The sequence below is a fragment of the Ischnura elegans genome, chromosome 12 (genome assembly GCF_921293095.1).
Source record: "Ischnura elegans chromosome 12, ioIscEleg1.1, whole genome shotgun sequence".
In the NCBI taxonomy this organism is placed as follows: domain Eukaryota; kingdom Metazoa; phylum Arthropoda; class Insecta; order Odonata; family Coenagrionidae; genus Ischnura; species Ischnura elegans.
In genome coordinates, this window is record NC_060257.1 from 55,538,381 (window position 1) to 55,563,889 (window position 25,509).

General features: G+C 38.4%; 3 protein-coding genes across 4 annotated transcripts; 2 read left to right on the forward strand and 1 right to left on the reverse strand.

The window, feature by feature from the left end:
- The first annotated feature begins 30 nt into the window (after window positions 1-30).
- LOC124168948 (leucine-rich repeat-containing protein 49) lies at window positions 31-12,483 on the forward strand. Of its 2 annotated transcripts, none has more exons than XM_046547364.1 (9): window positions 31-169; window positions 264-427; window positions 499-633; window positions 720-923; window positions 1,014-1,292; window positions 3,063-4,252; window positions 5,193-5,566; window positions 7,347-7,595; window positions 12,054-12,483. In XM_046547364.1, the coding sequence occupies exons 1-9, from the start codon at window positions 137-139 to the stop codon at window positions 12,252-12,254; spliced, it is 2,829 nt and encodes a 942-aa protein (XP_046403320.1). In that variant the 5' UTR covers window positions 31-136; the 3' UTR covers window positions 12,255-12,483. The 2 variants fall into 2 exon arrangements, with proteins under 2 accessions (XP_046403320.1, XP_046403321.1); XM_046547365.1 differs by having other exon boundaries at window positions 514-633.
- Window positions 12,484-19,529: 7,046 nt separating this feature from the next.
- On the forward strand, window positions 19,530-20,625 carry LOC124169157 (probable 28S ribosomal protein S16, mitochondrial). The gene is made up of 3 exons (XM_046547665.1): window positions 19,530-19,984; window positions 20,084-20,243; window positions 20,328-20,625. Exons 1-3 carry the CDS (start codon window positions 19,904-19,906, stop codon window positions 20,441-20,443), a joined length of 357 nt encoding a protein of 118 aa, XP_046403621.1. The 5' UTR covers window positions 19,530-19,903; the 3' UTR covers window positions 20,444-20,625.
- A 3,432-nt stretch (window positions 20,626-24,057) lies between these two features.
- On the reverse strand, window positions 24,058-25,174 carry LOC124169156 (cytochrome c oxidase subunit 5A, mitochondrial). Its single transcript, XM_046547664.1, has 4 exons — window positions 25,018-25,174; window positions 24,717-24,829; window positions 24,462-24,632; window positions 24,058-24,377 (listed from the first exon to the last, which is right to left on the reverse strand). Exons 1-4 carry the CDS (start codon window positions 25,094-25,096, stop codon window positions 24,282-24,284), a joined length of 459 nt encoding a protein of 152 aa, XP_046403620.1. The 5' UTR covers window positions 25,097-25,174; the 3' UTR covers window positions 24,058-24,281.
- Between the last annotated feature and the right edge of the window lie 335 nt (window positions 25,175-25,509).

Consider the following 25,509-nt stretch of genomic DNA (forward strand, 5'->3'; position numbering starts at 1 on the left):
TTTAAGGTCATATAACTAAGTTATAAAATTGTTTCTATCTTGACGCAAGAGTTGTTTACATTTCCTGCTGGCTACCGTCTGCTTTGAAATTTTGTTTTGATATGATTATGTTTTACTAGAAATCCCAACTGAGTTGATGCGTGCTAGGAACAAAGCCAGAGGAAATTCAGTAAGATTATTTATTTATATATAGTCATTTTCATGAGATTTTTATGAAAATGTTGCATCATATTGTTTTTAATGTGTTAAAATTGAATTTGCAGGTGAGCAAACCATCTCTCTCTGTACAAGGAAAGCCAGCAGGAAGTGGGGATATAAGCAACGATTGGGGTTTTAAAGAAATAAATAATTCTGTGCCATCCTTATCTTCATTTCGTCCTCCGAGGACTCCTAGAAAGCTCAATCAGAGATCATTCAGTACCCACAGGTGAGATTTAGTGTTCTTGTCTCTTTCATATTCACAGAGGTGTTTTGGATTATCTAATTATTTTCTAACAGTACACCGACTTCCAGCAATGACAGTATGGGTCCATTGGAAACGGTCTTCCTTAATACAACCGTTGAAGGAAAAATTCATGCCACAAGGCATCAAAAAGAAAAAGAAAGGAATCCGGATAGAATCAGCCTTGACAAGTAATGTCACTCAAGTAATTTTATTCTCGTTGAAAATTTCTCTGCCTTTCATCCCTAACCCGTTTAATGTCCCGTTTTTAAAGCAGGAGAGGAATTACAAGTTTTCCAATATTCTTGGGAGAGGGTAAGATAAAACTATTATCACTGCAGCACAACCTTATCAATAAAATTGAAGACGTTGTTGGATTGAAAAGACTGGTATTTTTAGATCTGTATAATAACCAAATTGGAACCACTGAGGGCCTTGGATGTCTTCAGAATCTGCGAGTTCTGTTGCTCGGAAAAAACAGGTCATTGACCATTGCAAAAAATATTTATCAGTTAACTGATGTTAGTGTGAGTTGTCATTCTTATTTTCGATAAATTCTTTTGTATTCCAGAATTCAGCAACTAAGCGACCTAGACGATCTAAAAAAATTAGAAGTTTTGGATTTACACGGGAATCAGATTTGTGAACTGGATGGGCTAAGCAATCTTCACGTCTTGAAAGTCTTAAATTTGGCTAGCAATCAAATACGTTGCATTGAAAAGTCAAGTTTGCAAGGCTTGCATTCTCTGAAGGAGCTCAATTTGAGAAGGAATCGTATAAAGCAGCTCAGTGGCTTTGAAGAAATTGCAGACTTACAAAAGTTGTATGTCAGCAATAACGACATCAGCAGGTGGGTATTTGCTTTATGCACATTTCTGCTGCGTGACTAAATTTTATATCATTAATATCAAAGGCAATTGTGGGGACCCATCAAGAGTATGGCTACCCAGAGATATTGGGGTCTTGGAGCAATGGGTGCATTCATAGGTGAGAGTACATAAAACAGTCTGACAACAGAACCAGAATTTCCCCTGAATCCAACGGTTTAATAGACAACAGAATCTGACATTTCTTGAAATTGGTGCATTCATTGGGAGTGATTGCTCAGGAGTACTTCCATCACAGCTCTAGAATCTCCCCCTGAATGCAACCACTATACGATGGCTCAGTGTCAGTGCTCATTTATTTCTCGGGGTGGTCATTTTGGCTGCTACTTGTCAGAGCACTCATTACTGATTGGCCGGGGTTGAGCTATTTTTTCTAGGTGTCCAATGGTGTGTTTTTGGATGATTCAAAAGCTCCTACCTTGCACTCAAATTATTTTTCCCATTCACGGAGGGGCTTGTAACATGCTACGTAGTTGTTGATGTTTTCCGGGTGTGCCCCACGTACTTATTGGGTTTGTTGCCTGACGTTTCGTGGCTCGTCAAATGGCAACTCCTACACCACCACTCACTTCCCTTTCAACCTCCTTCCCTCCATGAACCCTTGTAAATATCCTCCATGAAAAAAACTGTTCTCATTCCCTCAGAAAAAGTGACTAGCAGTGGCCACAAAATGTCGCGCAACAAACCCAATAAGTATGTAGGGCACACCAGAAATACATCCCATCTAGTCCCGGTATACTTAAACTAGTCAAGAGCGAACACCTCTATGTGTTCTATGTCCGGGCCTGCTCTCCGGCTGTGGCGCTGTGTGCACGATTTGGACTGCTTGTGGCATCATATGCTCAGCAGTCTAGCAACACCTTGTCTGGTAGTGTCCAAAAATATCCACAGGGAAGAATGACGCCTCGGTAACTTAACTGCGGCTAAAGCACTCGACCGGAAATCGGGGGATCCGGGTTCGAATCCCGGTCAAGGCGGATGATTTTTTCTCTGTGGATCTTTCACACGATTTTGCATTGCGGGTGACTCCCATATAAGGTATCACCGTGGCTAGTCCCGGTATACTTAAACCTTCCAAGTTTATTTTACTTTAACTGTTGGGGTCCGGGAGTTTGTGATTTAGCTACCAGTCAGTGTGGGAGAGAAGCTAGAAATATGTATTTTTCCACTCTAGCCTAGCCAAGTATCTCCCTGGGAGTGAACCCTTATAATCCAATTGGACCCTTCCTTATTTCAAACCAAGTGATGGGCCTAGATTTGGGCACTTTTTGTAGGCACATTAACAGTGTGGAGAGGGTAGGAAACAATAAAAAATGGGCAGTACGAGGGTACATTCCAGGAGGTAACCCCTGCCATGAGGGCTGGCGTGGGGGAGAGTTAAGCCCCTTTGCAATCCTTATGGCGAGGGAAAGTGCACAAGGGCATGATATTTGGGTAGCAATAAATGTTTTGGGAAACTGCTGCAGGAAGTCAACCTATTGTCAAATGTTTAAAAATGTTTTTCCTGCATTTAGTGCACAAAACGTATAAAAATGTTCCTGTAGTCTAAGGATTAAATGTTGTGTTGCTGATATATTAGTTAAATAATTATATATTAATTTTTATAATTGGAAGGTTTAATTTTATATTGATGAGAGAATAAAACTTTGCTCTTCTATGCATGTTGGTAAATATGATTCAACAGTTTAGTTAATTCTTTTCTTCTCATGTTTAACTTTTTATCATTCTTCTAGTATAAATGACATGCATGAGCTGGCCACTGCTATTCATCTCCAAGAACTAACAGTTGATGGAAATCCTGTGTCTCTCATTGGAGACAGCGTCTACTTTCTTGTGGCTTACTTAGGGAACTTGAAGCTTCTCAATCAAATGGAAATATCTGATGATGTGAAAAAATCAGCTATGGAATGGAGGAAAAACAAAGTACCTTTTTGTAAGGAGTTTTCTATCTTAAAAATTTATGAGTCGGCCGATGCTAGGAAACAAGAGGTGATATGTAAAGCAAGAACTCATTGGAAGCTCTTGCGTTCACAGGCCAAGCTGCTTGTACAAAAGGAGAGTGAATTACTGGAAAACCTACCTTCATATTCTGGTTCATTACTGGGTGAGAGTTCAGGTGAGAATCCTGTGGCACTGAGAGAGAGGCCTTCATCTGTTCCGAGCTCTTTAGCCCGCAATGACTCTGAGGTAGAATCTGATCAGATTTCTGCATTGAAGGCTAAGGCTGGTGATTTAACAAGGATTTATGATAAGAGTTCCCATTCTGTGGCTCCTTTTCAGCTTCATAGCCTACCTAACCGAAGAATTGCTAGTGCTGCTCACAAAAAGAGACAAAATTTTTCCCAAAAATCATTCTCTCATAGTTCTGAGAATCAAACTACATGTTCATCCTCCACTCAGTCTTCTTTAGGTCCCCTCAGATTGCCACCAATATTAGCTCCGTTAATTAACTCCTCTGAGTCCTTATCCAAGACTCCTGTTGAGAAATCCTCAGTGAACCCTGTTGCAGTATCTAAAAATGCTTTGCAGTTTTCTTTAAAGACCCCAGCGGATGCTTTCTCAAGTAACTTTGTTCACCCTATTACAACCTCAGGGCTTCATAGTAAAAATGATTATCGATTGACTGCTGAACAGAATGTGGACAGTTCCCTAAGCTCTTTGCCCAGTGATAGCAGCAGTGACTCATCATCTGAAGAAGCTTGCAATGGGGGAGGAACATCTGTAAGTTGCGTGGAAGAGGATGAATGTGACTTGCCTGTTGTGAATAGTTCAAATGTGTTTGAAGATGGTAAATGTGCCATCAAGAACTCATCATTAGCTAGTGAAAGAATGAAAAAATTGTCACATCGGTCGCAGATACGAATAAATGCAGGAAAAAACAGGCAGAAAATTTCTGTGCTTCCAAGTCGAACAAAGGAGCAAGGTGAGTATAAAAAGCAGTTGATGAAACAAATGTATTTTTATTTAAAATTATGTTAGATGACTTACATTTAGCCAATGAGTATTTTATCTGTCATGTACTTAATTTTTTTTTTTGGAAGAGTTGTACAGGTATTCTTGTCCCTTCAATTTGGGTCCCAACTCAACAGGGCACCCAGCCACTGGACTAGACCCGCCAACTCTTTCTTTGCACTAGTCATAGATCAACTTATTGCATTAGCAGTGCTTATTAAAAGTTAATATTGTTTATGATTTTCAATAATTTACTGTCGTAAAATAATAACAGTTTTTGAAGGATTTTTGAGTTTTAAACAAGTTTCTAATGTTGAAAATAACAAAGTTTGTAAACACGAGGTTCTAATACTTTTACTCCAGAAGACCGTTATTTTAACATTAAAATTTCATTTTAAAATTGCTTCCGCACCAAACAAAAGAAAGCATTCATCTTAAAATAATAAAAATTGGAGTACCCAACAATTTTTTCCCTGCGAAAATCATTGATAATTCAACCAGTTCACCATGGATTCCTGCTGTGCGAAGGGTTGTTAATGAGTGAGAGGGTGAAGCCCAATTGCCGAAGATTTGGCATTTTATTGGCACTAAGGTATCGCTGAGCTGGGTGTTAGGCACAGTCTCAATTCCTCTGACCATTCTGAGCAGTCACTTCCCTTCCCCCTCATTCACTACAGCCGACATTCGGTCAATTGTGTTAAAACATTCTCGATGGCTAAGCCCGACTTTAGATCTTCTGGATATGAAACTACTCATTGGCTATAGCCGACATTTGACAAAAAAGGGTTAATTTATGACTTTTTTTCTTCTACCTCAATTTTAATTTAAGCTCGGAAGTTCTTTTCTGAAATAGGTGCATGCTTTATCTGAACTATAATGTGAACTTATGCTACAAATCAATTGATTTTCAGGTGGTGACTACCTCATCGAAATAGATGATAAGTGCCTAAGTATATACGGGCAAGGGGCTCTGCGCCACATCGACAAACCTTGGAACCCAGCCAAAGCCAGCGAAGTTACTAGTGTTAAATTTCACTACATTGGTTTCAATAGTGTTGCACTTTTGTTTGGAAGAATCAAGCAGCTCTTTCCTAATGTTGAGCATTTTAGTTTTCGGGAAACAAACATCTATTGCCTTGGTCAAATCAATGCTTTAGCTGAGGTCCAAGGTCTTACGTCTCTACAAATTGATGATGAAGGTAACCCTATCACTGGAAAAAATTGGAGATCATATGCTGTATTCCGCCTTTATCATTGGGGCTTAAGAGTCATTAATGGATGTGAGGTAAGTTGTAATGCTTGAGTTGTTAATTTAACCTTGTGGAATGATACATAGATTTCACATTGGTTAATGTCTTGATTATTACCAACAAGCAACCTAAGAATAGTTACTTCCTGGTTAGCAAAAGGGATAACAAATGAAGTTCTTCATTTCCAGTTATTACCATGTCAGTTGCTTTGGCAAAGACAACAGTTTCCCTGGCACTACTACCAGCATCTTCAGGTCAAAGAAACTGTTGTCTTTACCACAGCAACTGTCGTGATAGAAAGCGGAAATGAAGAACTTCATCGCACACCATAGAAATCTGGGTTCTCACAGTAATGACATATGCATGGAATAGACTTAGATTTGATAAATATCATCTCTTTTGGTAAGAATGTTATCAAATGCTAACATGGATTTTGCTGTGGTGTTAGACATAATATATCTGAAGAGGGGTCACGTCCATGAGTCCTAGTATGTTTTACGTAAATATGTACTATCACTTGTGCTAGCTGAGCTTCCATGATACACAGTAGATGATACCAAGTTGTACTCATTCCAATCTATTTATGTAATCTGTAGTCTACTAGTTTGTAAAATGTAAAAGTGATAATTTTCTTTCTTTTCAATTATTTTATTTCAATCATGCTATCATTAGCTCGAAATGCACACACTGGTTTATTTACAAGTTTGGGGGATCAGAAAGGCAAAATATGAAATCATTGAATATTAGTAATTCAAAGGTTATGCAATGAAAACTGAGATTGGAAAGTTCTTCGTTAGTCTTCAATATTGTTCAAAATTGTGTTATAATTTAAGCATATATGATGTGAAGAAGTGTGATTATGCGTAACATTACAGAGGAGGTGAAAGGGCTCTCATTTCATTTGTCCTGCCTCAGCCTTGTTGAAATTATGACTTCTAGATAGTGGTAACGTTATTTTAATATCAAACACAAATACAATGAGAACTTCTTGTTCACACGAAACAGAATTGACTTCAACTGAGCGCATGGTGTGAATCGCACAGCATGCTACAACCAACCATCGATATATCGATAGTGTCTAAGCAAACTATCGAATGTAGTTAATTTGCTTTTCAATAAGCCTCTAAGGGTCTAGAATTACCATTGTATACATCACCATTCCCAAGGCACATTTGCAGTTTTCAATGTATAATAAAAGTAAAGTTTTTTTGTTCCTTATGCTATTACAAATCTTATCAAGATTAAAAATTCCATAATGCTCTCTCAGCTGTGGCTGAGGGGGTATTCTTTTGAATAAACCCTCCCAAAATTCAAGTAAAACTATGTGTCCTGATAATGCTACTGGTGTAGTAACCTGATCAGAGGTTTAGGGTTGGAGTCAGGCCACATTTTTACCCTCTAATTTCTACCTTCTTCCAATTCACCATTTACTTGTCCATTTTCTGTTGAGTATTTATTTTCATTCCTTTCATCATCTGTCAGTTTATGTTGATGTATATGTGCACTTGTGGCATTGTGTGAATGGTTTGGTAGGTTAGTGTAGAGCTCACCCCAAATTGGCATAGGCATGTGATTTTCACACATTCAGGGTAGTGGGGCCAGTTACTAGGCTACCAGGCTACCAATTATCTATACAGCACGCAAAATGAAATGGGCCCCATATTCTATGATATTCACTTATGCCTTAATTTTGGGTGAGCTCCAATGTCGAGTATGAAGAAGTAAATTTTTTTGTTGCATAGAAGTGAGTGCTCCTCTTGCTATGTGTAGTTATACTTCAACTTATTGATGTAGCATTTTATTGCTCAATTACAGATCATGGATGTGGAAGTGAGTAATTCTTCGCATGAATATCAAGGTCTTACTGATATTGTACTTTGGTCCTTGCCCGATGCATTACTTCTACCATTGTTGGGAAAGTTACATGTTCAAGGCAACCGGTCTACTAATGGTTCATCATGGAGTCTTTCTCCTAAGGAATGGTTGTGGAAAGTGGCTGATCCAGCGTTGAGGGATGTGGTCGCCAAAGAAGCTCTGCAATGGCGAAGGGCCAACATAACTCAGGTACTTCAACCTTTTAAAAGTCTTGTATTTTTTTTTAAATCATTCATCCTTTTCTCCCAAAGATATGGTGAAGTAGGAGTGTGGTCTGCTGTCACAAATCCTCATAATTTTTCATCACCAATGATTGTGTCATTGCAATTTGAATCAGGTGAGACTACATAAAACTACAACTCAGGAGATGTTGGAATGGTGTCACCTGAACAATATTGCACTAAATGAAGCCAAGACTTGTTACATCTGCTTCCATATTAAGAACCCTCACCAAGCTGAATATTTACCCTTTAATCATCTGCTTACCTTTTCAACTACAATAAAATGCCTTGGAATTCACCTCTCAGATACACTTGACTGGTCATCACATGTTTCTGAACTGAATAAAAAACTTTCTGTGGGTCTTTTTATGATAAGAAAACTTGCACCTGTAGTGTCCAAAAACACACTCAAAGCTCTGTACTATGCCAAAGTACACTCTCATTTATCCTACGGCATTCTGTTTTGGGGAAATTCCTCTCTGTTGTCAAGAACCTTTTCTCTCCAGAAGAAAGCTGTTAAAGCTATCTATAGAGTCCCCATTCGCACACCAGGCAGACCACTTTTTGTAAATTCCAGCATCTTAACTCTCCCCTCAATCTATATCCTTACCTGTGCCATGTTTGTTCGAAATAATCCTCATCTTTTCCCTGTTAACGCCAACCTACACAATCACAACTCATGCTCCAAAATCAACATACACACCCTCCAATACTCCTACAAAGTCTGTTTAAAAGGTCCATACCACTCCATTGCCACTGTGTACAATAAGATTCCTATCACCATCCGTTCCATTTCCTCATCAATCCAATTCAAAGCCAAACTGAAAAATATGCTAATTGAAAAGAGCTACTACAATCTAAATGAGTTTTTAACTGGTGTTGTGTAATAACCTATGACCTCAATCCCACTGATAGCTGTGTGTTTGTATAGCTCGTCTGTATCATATTTCATTATATGTTAGCATTTTATGCTGTATTAACTTGACGAAACTCATGGATGTATTATCTCAATGAAGTTAATAAATATTATTATTATTATTACACTATTTGGAGCTATATTGTACCCATGTGAAAGCTTAACTTGAGCGTAGAATTGGTAACTTCTCAACCCTTCAGTTATCAGATGAAATTTCCAATCTTAGTTGGGAATAAAGGTTGTATTACTCACCTTTGTCTCCTATGGATTACCTTGAATGATTACAATGTTATATAATCACTTCCACAAAACAATACCTCTCTAACACAAAATAGTTCTATTGAATTGAAATATTTTAAAATAGAATTTCTATTTAGTAGAAAAACGTATTAGGTCCCATTTACAACAGCTAAAATTTTTAAATTTTATTATCAGTTACACATTTAGTTTCGTTTGGTAGATCAAGTTGGTACAAGTTTCATTGGTAAAGAGTAACTTTTATCTTTATTGTATTAGTTAATTATTATTTACTAATACATAGGGCTTGAAAAGTCTCCTTTTTCTCATTTTGAAAGATTTAGCATGTTATTCAAAGTTTATTATTGCATTTATTGTTATCTCAGCTGGTATCTTTCTCCCCCGTTTTGCATCTCTCCATTCTTGCCTTGGTGTCTTATGTTCTCATCGGAATTCCTCCTGCTTTCTGCCTCTCTGAACTTCCTCTTTGCACCTTTGCAGGAACACTGTCTTGGTAGTCCCTCCTTTTACTGTTGGGCAATCTGCCATTGCTCTATCTTCGGTTCATCTTTTGCCCTCATATTAGTAGAAAAAACTATGGCGTAAAAAAACGGCATACGAGTCAATCAACAGTCTTTTCCTTCACCCCTGATGTTACTTTTTTATGAGCGTCCCTAGTTTCCACCTATATTAATTTGTTTATTTCTTCCTGTATATACTTGGTTTGTTGTCACGGTTACTATGCATTGATTTGTTTTTATCCTAACTGCATTTTTATGATTAATTTTGTCATTGAATTAAGTCATTTTTTTAGATTTTATTTACCTTCCGTGTGTTGGGTTACATGGTCATAATGGTGAACCAAATTCAGTTTATTTTATTAGTTAAAATTTAATTGTCCCTCTCACGGTTAACCTTACAATTAGATTCACTGAGTGCATCTATCGGGTTATGGATAGTCATCAATCTCTAGGTGCAGAGGTTAAGCCTGAATCCTGCTGTGCCCTCCATAGCTTCATATTGCCATTTGTCACAAATTGCTGCAGATTTAGCAAAAATTAGCATTTTAAATAAAAGATAGCATGATTTGTCTGCAAGTGCCACCCATTTAACTTATTTGCAAGCTATTCTCCTGCCAGAAAAGCTTCCAATGTGGAGGAAATTGTTGTCTGATTCATATTTTTCGATTTTTACAAGCAAACAATGGTTGAGACTGAAGCCATTGCCAGCATAAAAGATCAAAGGGTTCTAATCCTTCCCAAAAATTTGAATAGCTTGAGAAGTGCATTGAGAAACAAAAAATAAGGGTCCGTTACTTTTCAAACTCTACTACAATCAACATTAGGACAAAATGATGAATGAGCCCATTCTGTCAATTTTTGTGCAAATCTGCTTAGATGATTAGACTCACTTGTTTTGCATCTAAAGTCTGTATCATATGGTAATTTTTTTCTTCCCTCTGAGAGATAGCCTCAGCAATATCTTTTCAGGGATCATAGAAATGATTGCTTGACCCTTAATTATCCGAATCACGCATTCATTCCTTGATCCCTGTTTCCATTGATTATTCCATCACTTTACGTATTCACAACTGTTATTCGATTAAAAGCCAAGCGTGTCATTAAAATTGCTGTTATCGGCTGTGTGTTCTGATTGGCTGAAGTGCAAGCTATGGTTACAATGATGTAAAAAGGGACATGCTGGGTGACAGAAAAAGTGGTAAAAAGGGAAAGGGATAAATTTGTGAACAATTAACTTCCCTGTACTTCTGACCTAGAGAATGATTGTACGGTAATGAAACCATGGTTGGACCAGCAGCAGATACAGAAAAAAATTCAAGGGGGGAGTGCAAAAGATATCTTGAGCTACTTCTACTTTTATCATAATAAAAAATTAATCAAGCCACATGTGAAGTATAAGACAATACCATCTTACACTATAAAAAAGTTACAATTGTGGTTCTACAATGTTCGGCAATGCGAGCAGCCCCCGCAAGGGGGGAGTGCTCCTAGAGCTGTGCGAGAGTCTCGTCTCGACGGTCGAGACGAGAAATTCATTTCTCGGCATTGTCGGGACGAGACTCTCGGCGTGGCGAGAGTCTCGCCTGGGTCGAGAATCTTGACGAGAGTCGAGAAGTCTCGCCCCTTCGAGATTTCTCGACACCCGTCGAGACTCCTGGGCAAGGCGAGAATTTCCGATGAATACCGCAATCAGTCGTAAATAGAGATTACTGGGGTATCCCTTACTACTTTTATGGATTTATTCACACTATAAAAATATTTTATTTAATTGACAATTCAAGCATATTTTATTACTTAATCAACCAAAATTGACTGGTAACCATGAAGCTTAGTTACCATAAATAAGCATTTCAAAAAGATATATAAAATTCTATTGAGTTCTATAGAAAAAATAAAATATGCTTAAATTGTCAATGTCGATCTTATGTTACAACTATTTTTAGTTTTGGAAATATTTAATATAAACTTTGAATCATGGAGTGTAGGTCTTTAAATTGAAATGTAAATTTTGCCGACGTTTCCGTTTATTTACAATCCATTATCAGGGCTTATAATGAAATTGAGCGAATAATTTTGATACACAGGAATGTTAAAGGGTTACATCAATGTTAAATATTATAGTAATATAATAGAAATGAAACATTCCCTTAATAATTAAAAAAAAAGAATAGATCATCGTTTAATTCTATAGAAATTTATATATTTTTTTGAAATTTTTATTTATGGTAACTAAGGTTCATGGTTACCAGTCAATTTTGCTTGATTAAATAATAAAATATGCTTAAATTTTCAATGTGGATCTTATATTACAACTATTTTTAGTTTTGGACATATAGGTATATGATGTCTTAAAATAATCTTTTTGCTAAATTATTTTCAATGTCTAAAATAGAAATAGTGTTATTTTTTCGGGGAGCCGGGAGTCTCGACGGGTGTCGAGAAATCTCGAAGGGGCGAGACTTCTCGACTCTTGTCAAGACTCTCGACCCAGGCGAGACTCTCGCCGCGCCGAGAGTCTTGTCCCGACAATGCCGAGAAATGAATTTCTCGTCTCGACCGTCGAGACTCTCGGGTGGCCGAGAGTCTCGCACAGCCCTAAGTGCTCCCCCTGCTCCTCCCCATCTGTATCTGCCACTGGGTTGGACAAAATAAATCACCATGTGAAATAAGCAATGTTTTTATTCCTTAAACTCCTACTTCTTAATTTGAAACTGCGGTGGTATTCACAGTTCTCAACTTTTTTCATCTGCAGGAAGATATTTCTTGGAGACAGAAAGGGTACAATCATTTTGGTCACATGTTGGATATGGCCTGTGAGTCAGTTGAGAAACTGAAACTTCTGGAGAAAGAATGGCCATCAATATTAAATGAGCTCATCAAGAATACCTTAGTCGACTACTCTCAGCTGGAAACGTACATGAAAAAACGTATGATGGAATTAAAGTTGTTTTAATACAGTTACCAAGTATGGCTACCTATAATTTTTAATTTGTGAATAATGTGAAATATGTAAATAATGTGTGTAAAGTATTTATAATGTTGCTCCTTCCTTATTGTTGTTGAGCAGAAGTATACTGCCCAATGACAGGATTAACACTCTTGTTCGTGAAGTTCTTTATTACTTTTTCATTCAATTATATTGTATATTAATGAAATTAAATATTATCTATATTTTTATTATAGCTATGGTGACTTTTAATTTGATACTTTACCCACCATTTAACATTTTCTTACTTATTTGCTGCTACGTTATTCAATTTCTCATTCAGATTTTTCAGTAAAGAGCTGAACTCCTGAACCCATTGAAAATAGACAGAGTACCAATCATCTGTTGTAATGAAGGTGAACTTATAGTAGAAAATGTGAAAACAATGGATGAAATGTTCACAAACCCTCGATGAGAATCTCTGATTTGTGGCACCAGGGGTTATTAGGAAGGTCTTTTTCAAACTCAACCCTTTTCCAGACCCTTCATCAAGCTCGGAAAGATAATTCGGGTCCTTGGGAGATGGCCTTCACAACTTGAGGTTCTACCATCAGGAATGACTGGTCATAGTACAATTTTTACTTTACTAGTTCAGATGAATTAGTAAATAAACAGTCAAATCCCTAGTGGTTGAGCGAGTAAGTGTATTTTGATTGAGGTTCAAAGATGAGAAATAAAGATTTTACGAAAAGCATTCACAATTTAGCTATCTTCAAATAATTGACAATGCCGAATCTGTGTAAGGGGAAGGGGAAAATAAGGGGCATTTTTTCTTTCCCCACTTTTTCTGTAATATCCCCCTGATAAGATTTAAGAATCCTCTTGATTTCTTCCCTCCCCTCCCATAGCTTCGGTATTGCTAATTTTCTGAAGGTAGTTTGCTAAAATCGATACACATTTGTAAAATTGTTATTTTTAACTGTGGAACCTCAATCAAAATGCATAATTATGATCGCTTTACCGTCAGGACTATGATTAGTGTATTACCTGTTTACCTCCAAATAACCAAATTAGTCAAGTAAAAAGTCTACTATGACTGGGGGGGGGGGGAAATTATATAAATAGTGTGTTTTAAAGTTTTTCTTTAACATTCTAGAAGTCATACGATCAACATTAGAGCCCTAAAAACTTGACTCTTGATAACTTGACACTCCGGGGAAAATCGACAAGCCTAACACATCTTTCCTCCCCCCCCCATATCGAATTTTTGAGGGGGCTCAGGCCCCATGGAGTCGGCGCCACTGAAACTCACGCTGTGACAGCTATAACCCGAGGACCTATCTCTCTCCCTATCGTATATTTGTCTCTCTGAGCACAAGGAATGGTTCAGAAAATGGTCCAGTTTGAGTGAGGACCCGACTAGTTACCCCTGGCTTGGGTCTTGTATACCTGGGTCCCCACCAAACTACCATTAATTGAAATTCTAGGGCATGCCCAATGAAAATATCTCACCTTGTTTGCCATGATGACTTTAAACAGAGGTAACAAGGTGAAAAAGCCTTTTCTATATTAATCCTGAGCAATCACAGGGTACAATGAGGCAAGGTAGCATTGGCAAACCTTATTTCAACATAAGGTACTTAGTAACACCTCACATATATACGTATTTGGAAGCTAGTTTTATGCCCTTGTTACCCTTTATACCAGCAACGTGTCACACACATCTGAAGCAATTGTCGGATGCATTCAGGCCTGGCCTGAGACCCAGCCTAGTGAGACATTAACGCCACTCCTCAGCAATTAAACCCGAACCTCCCACTCATTTATGATCATCGTCAATGCAGGAATCCGTTGCAAATTGGTTATATAGTCAATGGTTTTTGCAATGATGTATTTTGTGCACACTGCAATTATCATATTTTAAAATGAATTCTTTGTTTTGTTCTGTGCATAAGCTATTTTTAAATGAAATTTTTGCATAAAAAATAACAGAACTCTGGACTTATACTCTTAAAACTAAGTGTTCACCAACTTTGTTGTTATTAACGCTAGAAATCTGTTTTAAGTTCCACAATGCTTAAAAAATGTTAGTGATTCTTTTAGGCTTTGCTTCTAGGCGGAGGGGGGCAGCTGCCCCCCACCCCCTGCCCCTCGCTGGGTATGCCCATGCCTTAGGGCCACTCCTCGGCAATTAAGCCCGGCCCTCCCACTCATTTATGTATCATCATCCTCGCCGCAGGAATCTGTTGCGAATTGGTTATATAGTCAATGGTTTTTGCAATGATATATTTTGTTGCGTACTACAATTTTTTATTCTTTGAAATGAATTCTTCGTTTTGTTAGGTGCATAAGGAACTTTTAAACGCAATTTTAGCGTGAAAAATAACAGACTTCTGCACTTATAATCTTAGTGCCTTGTGTTCACTAACTTAGTTGTTATTAACGCTAGAAATCTGTTTTAAGTTCCACAATGCTTAAAAAATGTAAGTGATTCTTTTAGAAGAGTAAATTATTGAAAATCGAATAGAATATTTCGTTGAAAAAACACTGGTATTTGAAAAAACAAACAAACCGTGGATTCGTGCTAAGATAGGGGTACGGGGTCTAGTCCAGTGGCCGGGGTAAGGGCCGGGTGCCCTGCTGAGTTAGGTCCTAAATCTGAGAGACGAAAATTCCAGGGTTACTCCTCCCCAAAAAAAGGCTTTGTGCAGAGAGGTTTGAAATATTCCTATGCTACTCGTAGCTCGGAAAATGTTTTCACATTGTTTCACTGGCAGGAAAGGGTTACATTCCTGACAATATATGAACCTCACTGATTTAAACCCTCTTCCTCTCTCTAACTCTCCCACCATTTCCTCTGCTTATGTGTTGAACAGCAAAGGCAATATTGGGCAGCCCTGTCCCACACTTCATTCAGAGCTTTTCTACTTCAATTCTCCATTTGCTATCCTCACTTGAGCAGTTACAGAGATTTGAAAATTACTAATGAGTCACCTCTTCCTCCCTCCTATGTCTAATTTCTTAGGATATAGGAAGTATTAGAATAGGAATATTTGAAACCTCTCTGTGCGGAACTCTTACTTGTGGTAGAGTTACCCTGGTATTCTTAAGATTGTCCCTCCGATTTGGGACCCAACTCAACGAGGTGCCCGACTATTACCCCGGCCACTGGACTAGACCCTGTAACCCTATCGTAGCACGAATCCTCTGTCAACTAATTGTGCTACTAGTGTTTTTTCAACCAAATATTGTATTTAATTTTCAATAATTTACTCTTCTAAAAGAATCACTAACATTTTTTTAAGCATTGTGGAACTTACAACGGATTTCTAGCATTAATAACAACAAAGTTAGTGAACACAAGGTACTAATAGATTATAAGTCCAGAAGTCTGTTATTTTTCAAGCTAAAATTGCATTTAAAAGTTCCTTATGCACTGAACAAAACGAAGAATTCATTTCAAAGTATAGAAAATTGTAGTATGCAACAAAATATATCATTGCAAAAACCAATCCCATAGTAACCACTTCGCAACGGATTCCTGCATTGAGGATGAATGAGTGGGAGGGTCGGGCTTAAATTCCAAGGAGTGGTCCTAAGGCATGGGCGTACCCAGCGAGGGGTAGGGGGGGCAACCCAGCTGCTCCCCCTCCCCCTAGAAGCGAAACTCTTTAAGCAAAATCAGTACTGAATTGAAATGAAAGTACTCAACAAATTTATTTAAACCCACGAAAAATGATATATATTAGTAAGATATATAACGAAAATAAAACTATTTTTTCAAGGAAATAATCTCATAAATCCCATGGCTTGCCCCTCCCTAGACCATGACTTGCCCCCCCCCCCCCTAGTTATGATCCTGGGTACGCCCTTGTCCTAAGGTCTCGCTAAGCTGGGACTCAGGCTGAGCCTGAATGCATCCAACAATAGGGTGGTTTCCTATTATTTTTTTATTGCCTTAATCGAAAGATTATTACTCCTGGAGTACGTATTTCACGCTTTTAGATTTTAAAATGATAATATCTATTTTTCGCGATTAAATGAAAAGTGAAAATTTTCAAGCGCGCGAAAACGCGACGCGTTAGTAGGAATGATGGGAAATCTCTCCGTACGTCGTATTTCTGGTTCCCCCTCCGCCCGGTGAGGTGACCTTGAGGCGAGGCTTAGCGCTGATACGTCGCAGGCTGCCAGCGGGTAGCCTAGTGCCCTGCCGCCTGGTAGCGCTTGGCTTAAATAAGGATTATTAATACCTTATCAAATGAGGAAAACTTTCCGACCTTAGCCAGTTTTAATAAGTGATTATTAAGACATGTTTCCCTGAGCTCTGCGCCTCATACATGCATTGGTAACCTCAGACGATGTATAACTCCTATCTTCTCCTATAGAAACTAGGTCCCTGTGACGTCACGTGGAGCGGCATCGCATGGGCGCCAATCTGGCCCTTTTCAAATGAGGATAAAAATGGACCATTGCCATTCGTCTACACCAGCATTTATAAATCGAAATAATTTGTATATTATGAATACACAAATGGTGGGTAACGAATCGCAATTATTGCCTTTTGTTTTCTTTGATAAGGAAACTACCCTATTGCTACCTCAGTGATCACTTCCCTTTCCTCGCATTGGCTAGAGCCGGCATCAGGTCTTCTGCGTATGAAAATCCCCGTCGGCTCCACCCGACGTTTGGCGCAAAAGGGTTAAGAATGCCCACTCATTCCACTCTATTCAATGCTTTCTCAAAGCAAGTATTCGCGTCCTGGTTATATTCCATGTTTCTCTCCACTATACTCCTATTTACAGTAATTGCATCACAATTGACGTTCCTTTCCTGAAACCAAAGTAATTGTCTCCCAAAGAATCATTTGCCATTACTATCATTAGTCTATTTATAATCCTCAGCACCAGGGGCGCAGCTAAGAATTACGCCTAGGGGTTTTTAAGCGAATCTAATGCTGGGAGTATGGAATACCCTCCAGCTTGAGCGGGAGGCATGGGGGCCCTCCCACAGAAAATTTATAGGATAAATGGTTCAAAATGGTGAGTTTTACAGCTATCTGGTGGATTTTTATTAATCCTTACACTATTCTATAAGTAATATTAATCCAATTAAGTGAAATTGATTAACCTTAAAAATTTCTCTAATCCCTGGGAGGAGGCTTAACCCCCAACACCCCTCCTCGCTGCACCACTACTGAGTATACCCCTTTCACCATATGTGATATTAGGCTAACAGTCCTATTGTCTTCACATTCAACAGTCTTCTTCTTTTCGAGAAGAAAGAATGGAACTTTCTTCATTTAAGCCTCTGGGTAAGACCCCTCCTCACAGATCCAATGGACTAGTTCAAAAAAGCTTTTCCTCCCTGCCTTTGCTAAATTATTTAGGACCTCACACAAGTATTGTCCACACCCACTACTTTCCTAGCATCCATATCCTCTTTACCCTCTACCTAAGATCCATGGTCCGAGATCATCATCTTCTATTTCACTTTGCTTCACTATTTTCGATCTATCTGGCCTGTTCCTGCCGTCAAAGAGATCGTCTTTACTAGTGATGGGCATTGTGTGAGTGAGTCAGTTTAAATGTGCGACTCAGCAGATAGAACTGTGAGGTGAAAGAGTCTTATTTGGTGAGTCACGACTCTCTCTCCTTCGCAGACTGCGCACGACTCCCTCCCCTTCGCAGACCGCACACCATATGACATTTAACATATTATATCCAAAATTCAAACTCCTCAGACGAATGCGTTAGTCTCAACAACAGTTTAACCGTGTTTTACTGTCAGAATATGCATTTCGTAGGAAATGATCGACTATTACTCCTGGGTTATTGCTTTCACAGCATTGAAATGCCTTGTATAATACACACATGACATTTAACATACTTTACCCAAATTTCAAACCCCTCAGACGAATACATTAGTCTCAACAACAGTTTAACCGTGTTTTACTGTCAGAATATGCATTTCGTAGGAAATGATCGACTATTACTCCTGGGTTATTGCTTTCACAGCATTGAAATGCCTTGTATAATACACACATGACATTTAACATACTTTACCCAAATTTCAAACCCCTCAGACGAATACATTAGTCTCAACAACAGTTCAACCCCCTCCGCCCACACTGTGCGTGTTGGAGTTGTGAGCGGTAGAAGTCGGTTCCATGTGCACACGACTCCCTTACCGCACAATGTGCACTGAATTGTGCGAGGCGAAGTCAAGACTCCCAGCGCTCACCCCCCCTCATCCCACAATGTGCGCGTTAGAGTCGTGTGAGGTGGGGGTCAGACACCATGGGCACACGACTTCTTTCGCACACACTGTGCGTGTTGGAGTCGTGAGCGGAGGAAGTCGGACTCCAGAGGCACACGACTCCTTCCACAAACATTTTCCGTGTGAGGTTCATCGCACATTTGGTGGGTAAAAAGGGAGCACATGGGACTTTTCGAGGGTAGCCCACTGCTCACCTTTTCACGCCACTTGAAAGATTCTCCTGATTCATTGTCTGGGTATTACTCTAAAGAATCTCACGTGACCCTTATCGTAATTCTCTCTCCCCTGTATGTTCCATGCATCGTTAAAGAAAGATGATGGAAGACGCTCATGTAAAAGTTTTTGGCAACGGCAAATTTATGAAAATAATACGAGACAAAAATGAAAATTTGTTTTAACAATTAAGATTAATCGATGGAATTAATTATGGACTGTTAACATGATCATGTAGTTTCGGAGAGAATATTTTGTTACAACAGAATTTTTAAATTGCCGTCATCTATAAGCACAAGAGACGGAATACATTTTCCATCTTCCATGAAGGATATAAGGTATCGGCAGAAATATTTCCTCAGTAATATCACCTGTGAATTGAATACAATTTTTCAAATTGTGATCTAGGAAATGTTCGTTCAGAAATCCCTCCCTCACCACCTTCCCCTCTTCCCCACTACCCTCAACCCAGAAGCGCTTTGCTGAGTCGCACTGTGCGGCGGCTCTCAGGAGTGTGCTATGAGCGGTGAGGCAGATCCACAAAAAGAGTCGTTCATGCCATCACTAGTTAACCTTGTACCTTGCCGATAGCATCCTTTCTGAGGAAATACTGAACCGTTACAGCAGCTGCGAATAATTACCTAAATCGCTATAGTAAAACCTTAAATCTCTCATTAGTAACTCGAATAATATTCCTAAATATTCCCTTACATACCATATTTCCCCTGGTCGGAAAGTCCGGCCGCCACTTTGCTGCATTGGAATAAATTCTAATTTCCCGCGTTGCGGCGAGGAGGAAATAAGACACTAGCGTGCATAAAAGCGCATTAGTTGATCTCAGCGGGCATTGAATTTTAGTAGTAAATACGTAAATATTTCTAATCGTCGTGTGAACGATTCTTTGAGTATTGCTTGTGCATATTGAGGCTTTCATTGGAAATTAGCTGGCAACATCCAAAATCATTTTGATGCAGTTGAATTCCAAAAATTCTGAGCTAAAAAACAAACGTCTGGGTTTTAATTAGTGGGATTTCAAGTCCAAAGATCTCTGATGGGAAGTAAAATGTTGTAAGATGCACGGTGTTGTGGCGATAGGGCAAGTTAAGTTTGAATCGTGATTACAGTGAGTTCCATATAAGTGCAGGAATTGGGCTATTTTTCGTCATTCCCGCACGATAAGTCTAACAATGAAGCCAGGAACGATGATGATCCGGTTCGCCCGCCGTGGTTGTACAAATAGACCTGTCTTTCATATTGTGGTGATGGATGTAAGTGATTTTTCTTCTTTTTGTTACGTGCTTTCAATTCGTGAAATTATCTCCTCGCCGAATTTCGTGGACACAAGTTATCCGACTTTTCTCTGCTAGGTCAAGAAAGGCCAACGAGAAGAAGCAGTCGAGCAAGTGGGCGTTTACGACCCTTTGCCTAACAAATACAATGAAAAACTTGTGTCATTTAACTTCGATCGAATAAAATATTGGGTTGGACATGGAGCCCAGTTTTCAACTCCAGTTGCTGAACTTTTGGGTAAGAAATACATTTTCTCCACGAATTCTCCCAGGGCATTTTCCTTGTTGTTTTTCGCTAAATTGACCATTCCTTTCGTACTAGGGCTTGCTGGTTTTCTGCCATTGCATCCAAGAACAATAATGGCAGCTTGGAGAAACAGATTAAAAGAAGGCACGGAAGAGGAATCAGAATCGAAGGAGTCAAAAGAGACTACGTAGGTCGCCATCATATCCTTCAATCTTTGGACCTATTCTCAGGTCTCCAGAGATAGAAACTTTTAATCTGGGCTACCCATTTACCCTTGGGTGATCCGATGTTTTGTGTGCCTAGTGTGCCGGTGATTCACTTGTAGATAAAAGTGGGCTATATATTTATTAAATAAAATTTTTTTAAAGAACTACCTACTTCGATTTCCTATCTTAAATGGAAATGCAATAATATAAGCATTCTTTTTCTTGAGTAAATTTCACTGGAATGAACACGGCGAAGATATTTACATATTGGAAAGACTTGTGTTGCACAGGGCCTTATTGGCTCAGCTAACCTTTGTAATGTTGACTAATTGTAAGATGAGGTTGCTAATATCTGCTACAATGGTCGAGCCCTGCGACTTTTTTCCACCCCACTTGCAGCCCAAACTGAACCAGGCACCCTGAAATGTAAAAGGCTCACATTACTTAGCATTACACATTAGAAATGTGGAAGATTCGCTACCTTGAGATGTGGAAGATCCTGAGCAACTCCTACGAGGCCTACATGAAAGGATCACTATACTCCTTGGGAGTTAGTGCCAGGAATCTGCCACACCTTACAGAAAGTACATAGGGAGCCCCTTTGTCTGAGGCATGGAATATTTTATTTTTTAGTATTTTCAGGTGAGTGTGCCCATATTTTCTGCTAGTACATAATTAGATAAACATACTGTAATGAAATAAAATGAGTACATCATGTAAAATCAAAAAATATATATCAACATAAATATATATGGATACACCGAACTCAAAGATGAAGCTGACAAAATATCATCATATGAAAGTATTACAATCTGATACAAATTCAAAATTTTACAGTATAAATTCACTATTCTCGTGGACAATAGAATGAATATTCACACTGAGCATTGCTTAAGTTTATATTAGACCACCTCTGAAATGAGAATTTGTTACCTTCCTTTCGGAATTTATACATATTTGAAATTTTATATACAACGCGTATGTATTATGAAATGCAACTATAATGAAAAATGAAGTGTTAGAGGACAGTGGTCTTCTCACAGGATGTATTGCGTGCAGTTATCACAAAGGAAGTACTTTTGAGGGGAGGCTGGAGCCCCCTAAGTCTTCCCTCTGGCTACGATCTTGTAATGAAATCCTTTTCCTCTGATAGAAGGCTTTGCAGTCTCTGCCTCTTCCGACAATGGTCTAGAAGGCGGACTACCAGTACTTGAAGGGCCTACCTATAAGGGCCACAGAATCAAATCTGGGAACTCCATTCTAAAATCTTTAAGATGCTATTATAATATAAGAAAATCTTTTAAAAACTAAGATGCAGGGTAACAAACCTGTGGAATTTGCTTGCCATTGGTTTACACCAGGCTGAGCTCTTTCCTTTCTGTACAACCAAGCTTGGACCAGAAAAACAGATTCCATTTCTAATGACTCTTCGTCTCATTGAAATTCTCCTTTGTATCATGTTATGGGCATCACTTCTAGTGTGTGAGTTCGTCTTCAAGTTGATCCAATATAACCTTCATATGTTGAACATGATATTTTCAGGTCTGTTTAATGCATATAATAAAGTTAAAATGAAGCTCTGTGGTCATGTCATAGTTACTTAATCAGCAATAAAAAACTGTGATAACAGCTGATGATATGGTAAGGAACACTTGAGTAGCAAAGATTGCCCTAATTTCTTTATCAAAGAGAAAATATTTCCCCAAGGGATCAGGGAATAGTTAGTAACAGCAGGGATTTTGCACCTTCCATACTTGTTACAATCAGGGAAATTAATATTGGCAACCATTGGAAAAAGTCCAAGGAACCGTGAACTCACCTCATTATAGGCAGGATTTTGTTACATGCATGGTCTGTATAAGCAAGTTTTACTATATATATATATATATATCATTTATTTGTTGACGTACATGGGGTAGGCTGCAGGAAAACTGTGACCTTAGAATTATTTTGGCCGCGTCACTCAAGACTTACTCTCAAAAATTTTAATAAGGGTTTCTAGAGCCTCAAGATTCCCATTCCCTGCGGTCCTAAGTTGTACATTGTGTTAGAAGTTGATGATTAATAATAGGAGTTCTAAATGCCATGGTAAAGTTTCTTTGGAGTTTATCATTAATTCAGCTGCCTAGGAAACGAATTCAAAATTGCTGGGACAAGTCCAAGCACTATTTTATATCAACATGAGCTTTACAAGGACTATATTTGGAGCCCTTGGAATACTTGAGTCTGGCTGGTCTACAGATTTAGATCGAAATATTAAAATAAAATGAGTCTTTGGGAGAGATGGGAGTTGTCCCCGTCTGCACTCCATTGGCAACGCCCATGTTAACCCAAAGAGTAAGTTGTGTAAAAACATAAGAGTTGACATCATAATTATTTTTCCTTTACTAAAACAATATTTCATGGAAAAAAACACCTATTTCAAATGGATATGTTCCAGCAAAACACAAAATCCATTAGGAACACAGTTCACTAGGCAAGAATTATCCATTGAATAAGAAAAAAATACTTTGCCACCAGAAGCTTTTATCTGTGAAAGTGGTTCACCTCTGATCATGGATGTTTTCCTTTTTGTCTACATGATACCTTTCTCATAAAATGGTCTTCACTTGGTTCTTGCTGTTGATTATGCCTTATAGACTCCAGGATTCAAGTACAAATACCTAGTGAAAATAACCATTGAAAAGTGAAATGGACTAGAACACTCAAACGTATGAAGGATTCAACAGCAGGCCAGAGATCTTATTATCCAAAACCTTGCATAAGTATAGATTTCATACGAACATACAGAATCAGTGACTTGGGCAAGATTTACTGAGACCATATGTCTTCCACATTTGTAGACTTCTTTCCCACCATCCAGCAATGGCTAGGGGTCCCAACCCCCAGAAAAATTTGACGATTCAAAACATTTCAGAATAGTACAGTAACGTCATCAGACGTTCAGCTTAATCAGGTTCAAAAATGTTAGATTTTTAAGGGAAAAACACTTCCTCTATAAGTACCCCATGACCATCAACTCCTTCAAGAGGTGATGGTCCTGGGGTTTTCCCATGTCCCACTGCCCCAGCATAATGCCAATAACCCCAAACGATTGAATTCAATCTTCTTTGGTTTCATCATCATCATATACCAAGAAACATCAGCATCTGACCTTATATTTATCTGTTCCCATACCACTGAAAACAGCTCTATATAGCCTACTACAGCAAGTTTTCAACTTGTTAAAAATTTTAAGGTACACAAACAACCATGCCCTATACGGGGGCAATCTACCCAGGCGGGTATCGAACCTGCAACCTCTTTGTTTGACAGGACTTCATCCCACCACCACCGAGGCCGGCAAATAAGATACAGCCAGAATAAAAGATAATGTTGACCAATGGATTCTTGTGGTGGCATGTTTGTCACTCCCAAATAACATTCGAAAACTATTAACCAAGACTTTTCCATGATTCTTCCAGATAGGAAAGGAGGGCCAGTATGAATTTGATAAGGGTGAAGTACCAACTCATCTGATCCCCGAAGTTCACCATTGAGTACACTCAAAATTTACACAAGCCGTTCAGTAATACTCCCAGACTAAATAAACCTCACTCTGATTTACAACGATTTTAATTTATTTCTAAGAAATTCTGTACAAGTGTTTACAACAGAAAATTTCAGGCACATATTACACTGGAATGGAAACTCCGCAATAACATGTACATCATGTACTATACCTTCGAACTAACAAATTAAATTGAACAAAATATAGTACCAAAGGAATTTCGAGTAATTTTAAATTAAGCTTTTCTAAATTCTGGTCTACAGTTCACCCTCTTCAGTCAAACACACTTTTAAGGGCAAGCTCTGGCTTGTCGTAGCCCAATTGTTCTGGTGTGTCAATGCCAAGTTCCTGAAGAGTTGGAGTTATTTCCTGAAGGTAAAAAGTCGAATATCATGGATTGAACACACTACTCACAGAGGACATACTCCACGAGATGTGGTAGATGTAGCCTACCTGAATAACGTAGGGGTAAATTTCTTTGACGCGTGACCCGCACTTGTCCTTAATAGCTTCAATAAACCTCACTCCCAAGGCATAGTCGTTTACTCTGCGACAAGCACATAAGGCAGCAATTATGATTTTTGGTTCGGGTACCAAATCCATCCCACACAAGTCATTCATGGCCTGTATAGAAAAATTGGGGTCGAATTAACTCTCACTTTGAAAGGAGGTAAAAAATCTTTGAAAGCACAAGAATATGCTACAGACTTTGCGGATTTCCCAGCCATCAATATCCGGCCTGTTGAAGTACTTAACAAATCTTTCGTCGAATTCATCATCAGACTCGGGAGCTGCATGAGACATGAGCCTGCTGTTCAGCACTGAAATAAGTATATAAATAATAAATCAGCTTCAGAACGACGTGATCACAAGACCAAATGAGCTTTTTAAAGCAATTGAACAATTTATTGTAATAAATCCAGCCGGCTGCATTGAGTTATCCTAATCACAATGGTGAAAACAGATGTCATTATAGGTACATAAAATTCTCCAAAAATAGTGTCCTTACGTGCAGGAAGTCGCGAAGATGCTGGTATTAAGGCATCTTTTGCCAAATTATGAATTCTGCAAGCCACAGTCCTAAACATTGTGCTTAATGTTTCACTCGCTCCTTATACCAGTATGGCCGATTGCAGGACAAGAAGGTTAAATCAGGTTGACCAAATGTAAATAGTTTGTACGGAATTAATAGTCTCATAAGTTAAAAATGTCTTTCAAGATATGATCAAATACGGTAAAAATACTTGAAAAAATGAGTTACAAAATCAAAATTCATTTGATACTGTAAAACAAAACAAATAATAACTTTAATATGAGTTTTATAAAAGCATTCACATTTATATGTTGGTATGAAAGACGTCATTTTCAACACTCATTTTTGGTCCACACAACTACATATTCTTCATTAAATTTTAATATTTAGCTCAATAAATTTATTACAAAATAAAATTATAATAATTTGATTTATTTTCAACATGAAATAAATAGCAAATAAAAGTAA

What these genes read in the sequence shown, in the direction of transcription:
- LOC124168948 (XM_046547364.1), top strand. Translation starts at nt 137, where the DNA reads ATGCGTGCTAGGAACAAAGCCAGAGGAAATTCA. An exon ending in ACAAAGCCAGAGGAAATTCA is followed by an intron (nt 170 to 263) that starts GTAAGATTATTT and finishes TTGAATTTGCAG; the next exon opens with GTGAGCAAACCATCTCTCTC. An exon ending in CTGTTGCTCGGAAAAAACAG is followed by an intron (nt 924 to 1,013) that starts GTCATTGACCAT and finishes TTTGTATTCCAG; the next exon opens with AATTCAGCAACTAAGCGACC.
- LOC124169157 (XM_046547665.1), top strand. Translation starts at nt 19,904, where the DNA reads ATGAAGCCAGGAACGATGATGATCCGGTTCGCCCGCCGTGGTTGTACA. An exon ending in TTCATATTGTGGTGATGGAT is followed by an intron (nt 19,985 to 20,083) that starts GTAAGTGATTTT and finishes TTTCTCTGCTAG; the next exon opens with GTCAAGAAAGGCCAACGAGA. An exon ending in TCCAGTTGCTGAACTTTTGG is followed by an intron (nt 20,244 to 20,327) that starts GTAAGAAATACA and finishes CTTTCGTACTAG; the next exon opens with GGCTTGCTGGTTTTCTGCCA.
- LOC124169156 (XM_046547664.1), bottom strand. Translation starts at nt 25,096, where the DNA reads ATGTTTAGGACTGTGGCTTGCAGAATTCATAATTTGGCAAAAGATGCC. An exon ending in ATCTTCGCGACTTCCTGCAC is followed by an intron (nt 24,830 to 25,017) that starts GTAAGGACACTA and finishes TACTTATTTCAG; the next exon opens with TGCTGAACAGCAGGCTCATG. An exon ending in ATGGCTGGGAAATCCGCAAA is followed by an intron (nt 24,633 to 24,716) that starts GTCTGTAGCATA and finishes TTTTCTATACAG; the next exon opens with GCCATGAATGACTTGTGTGG.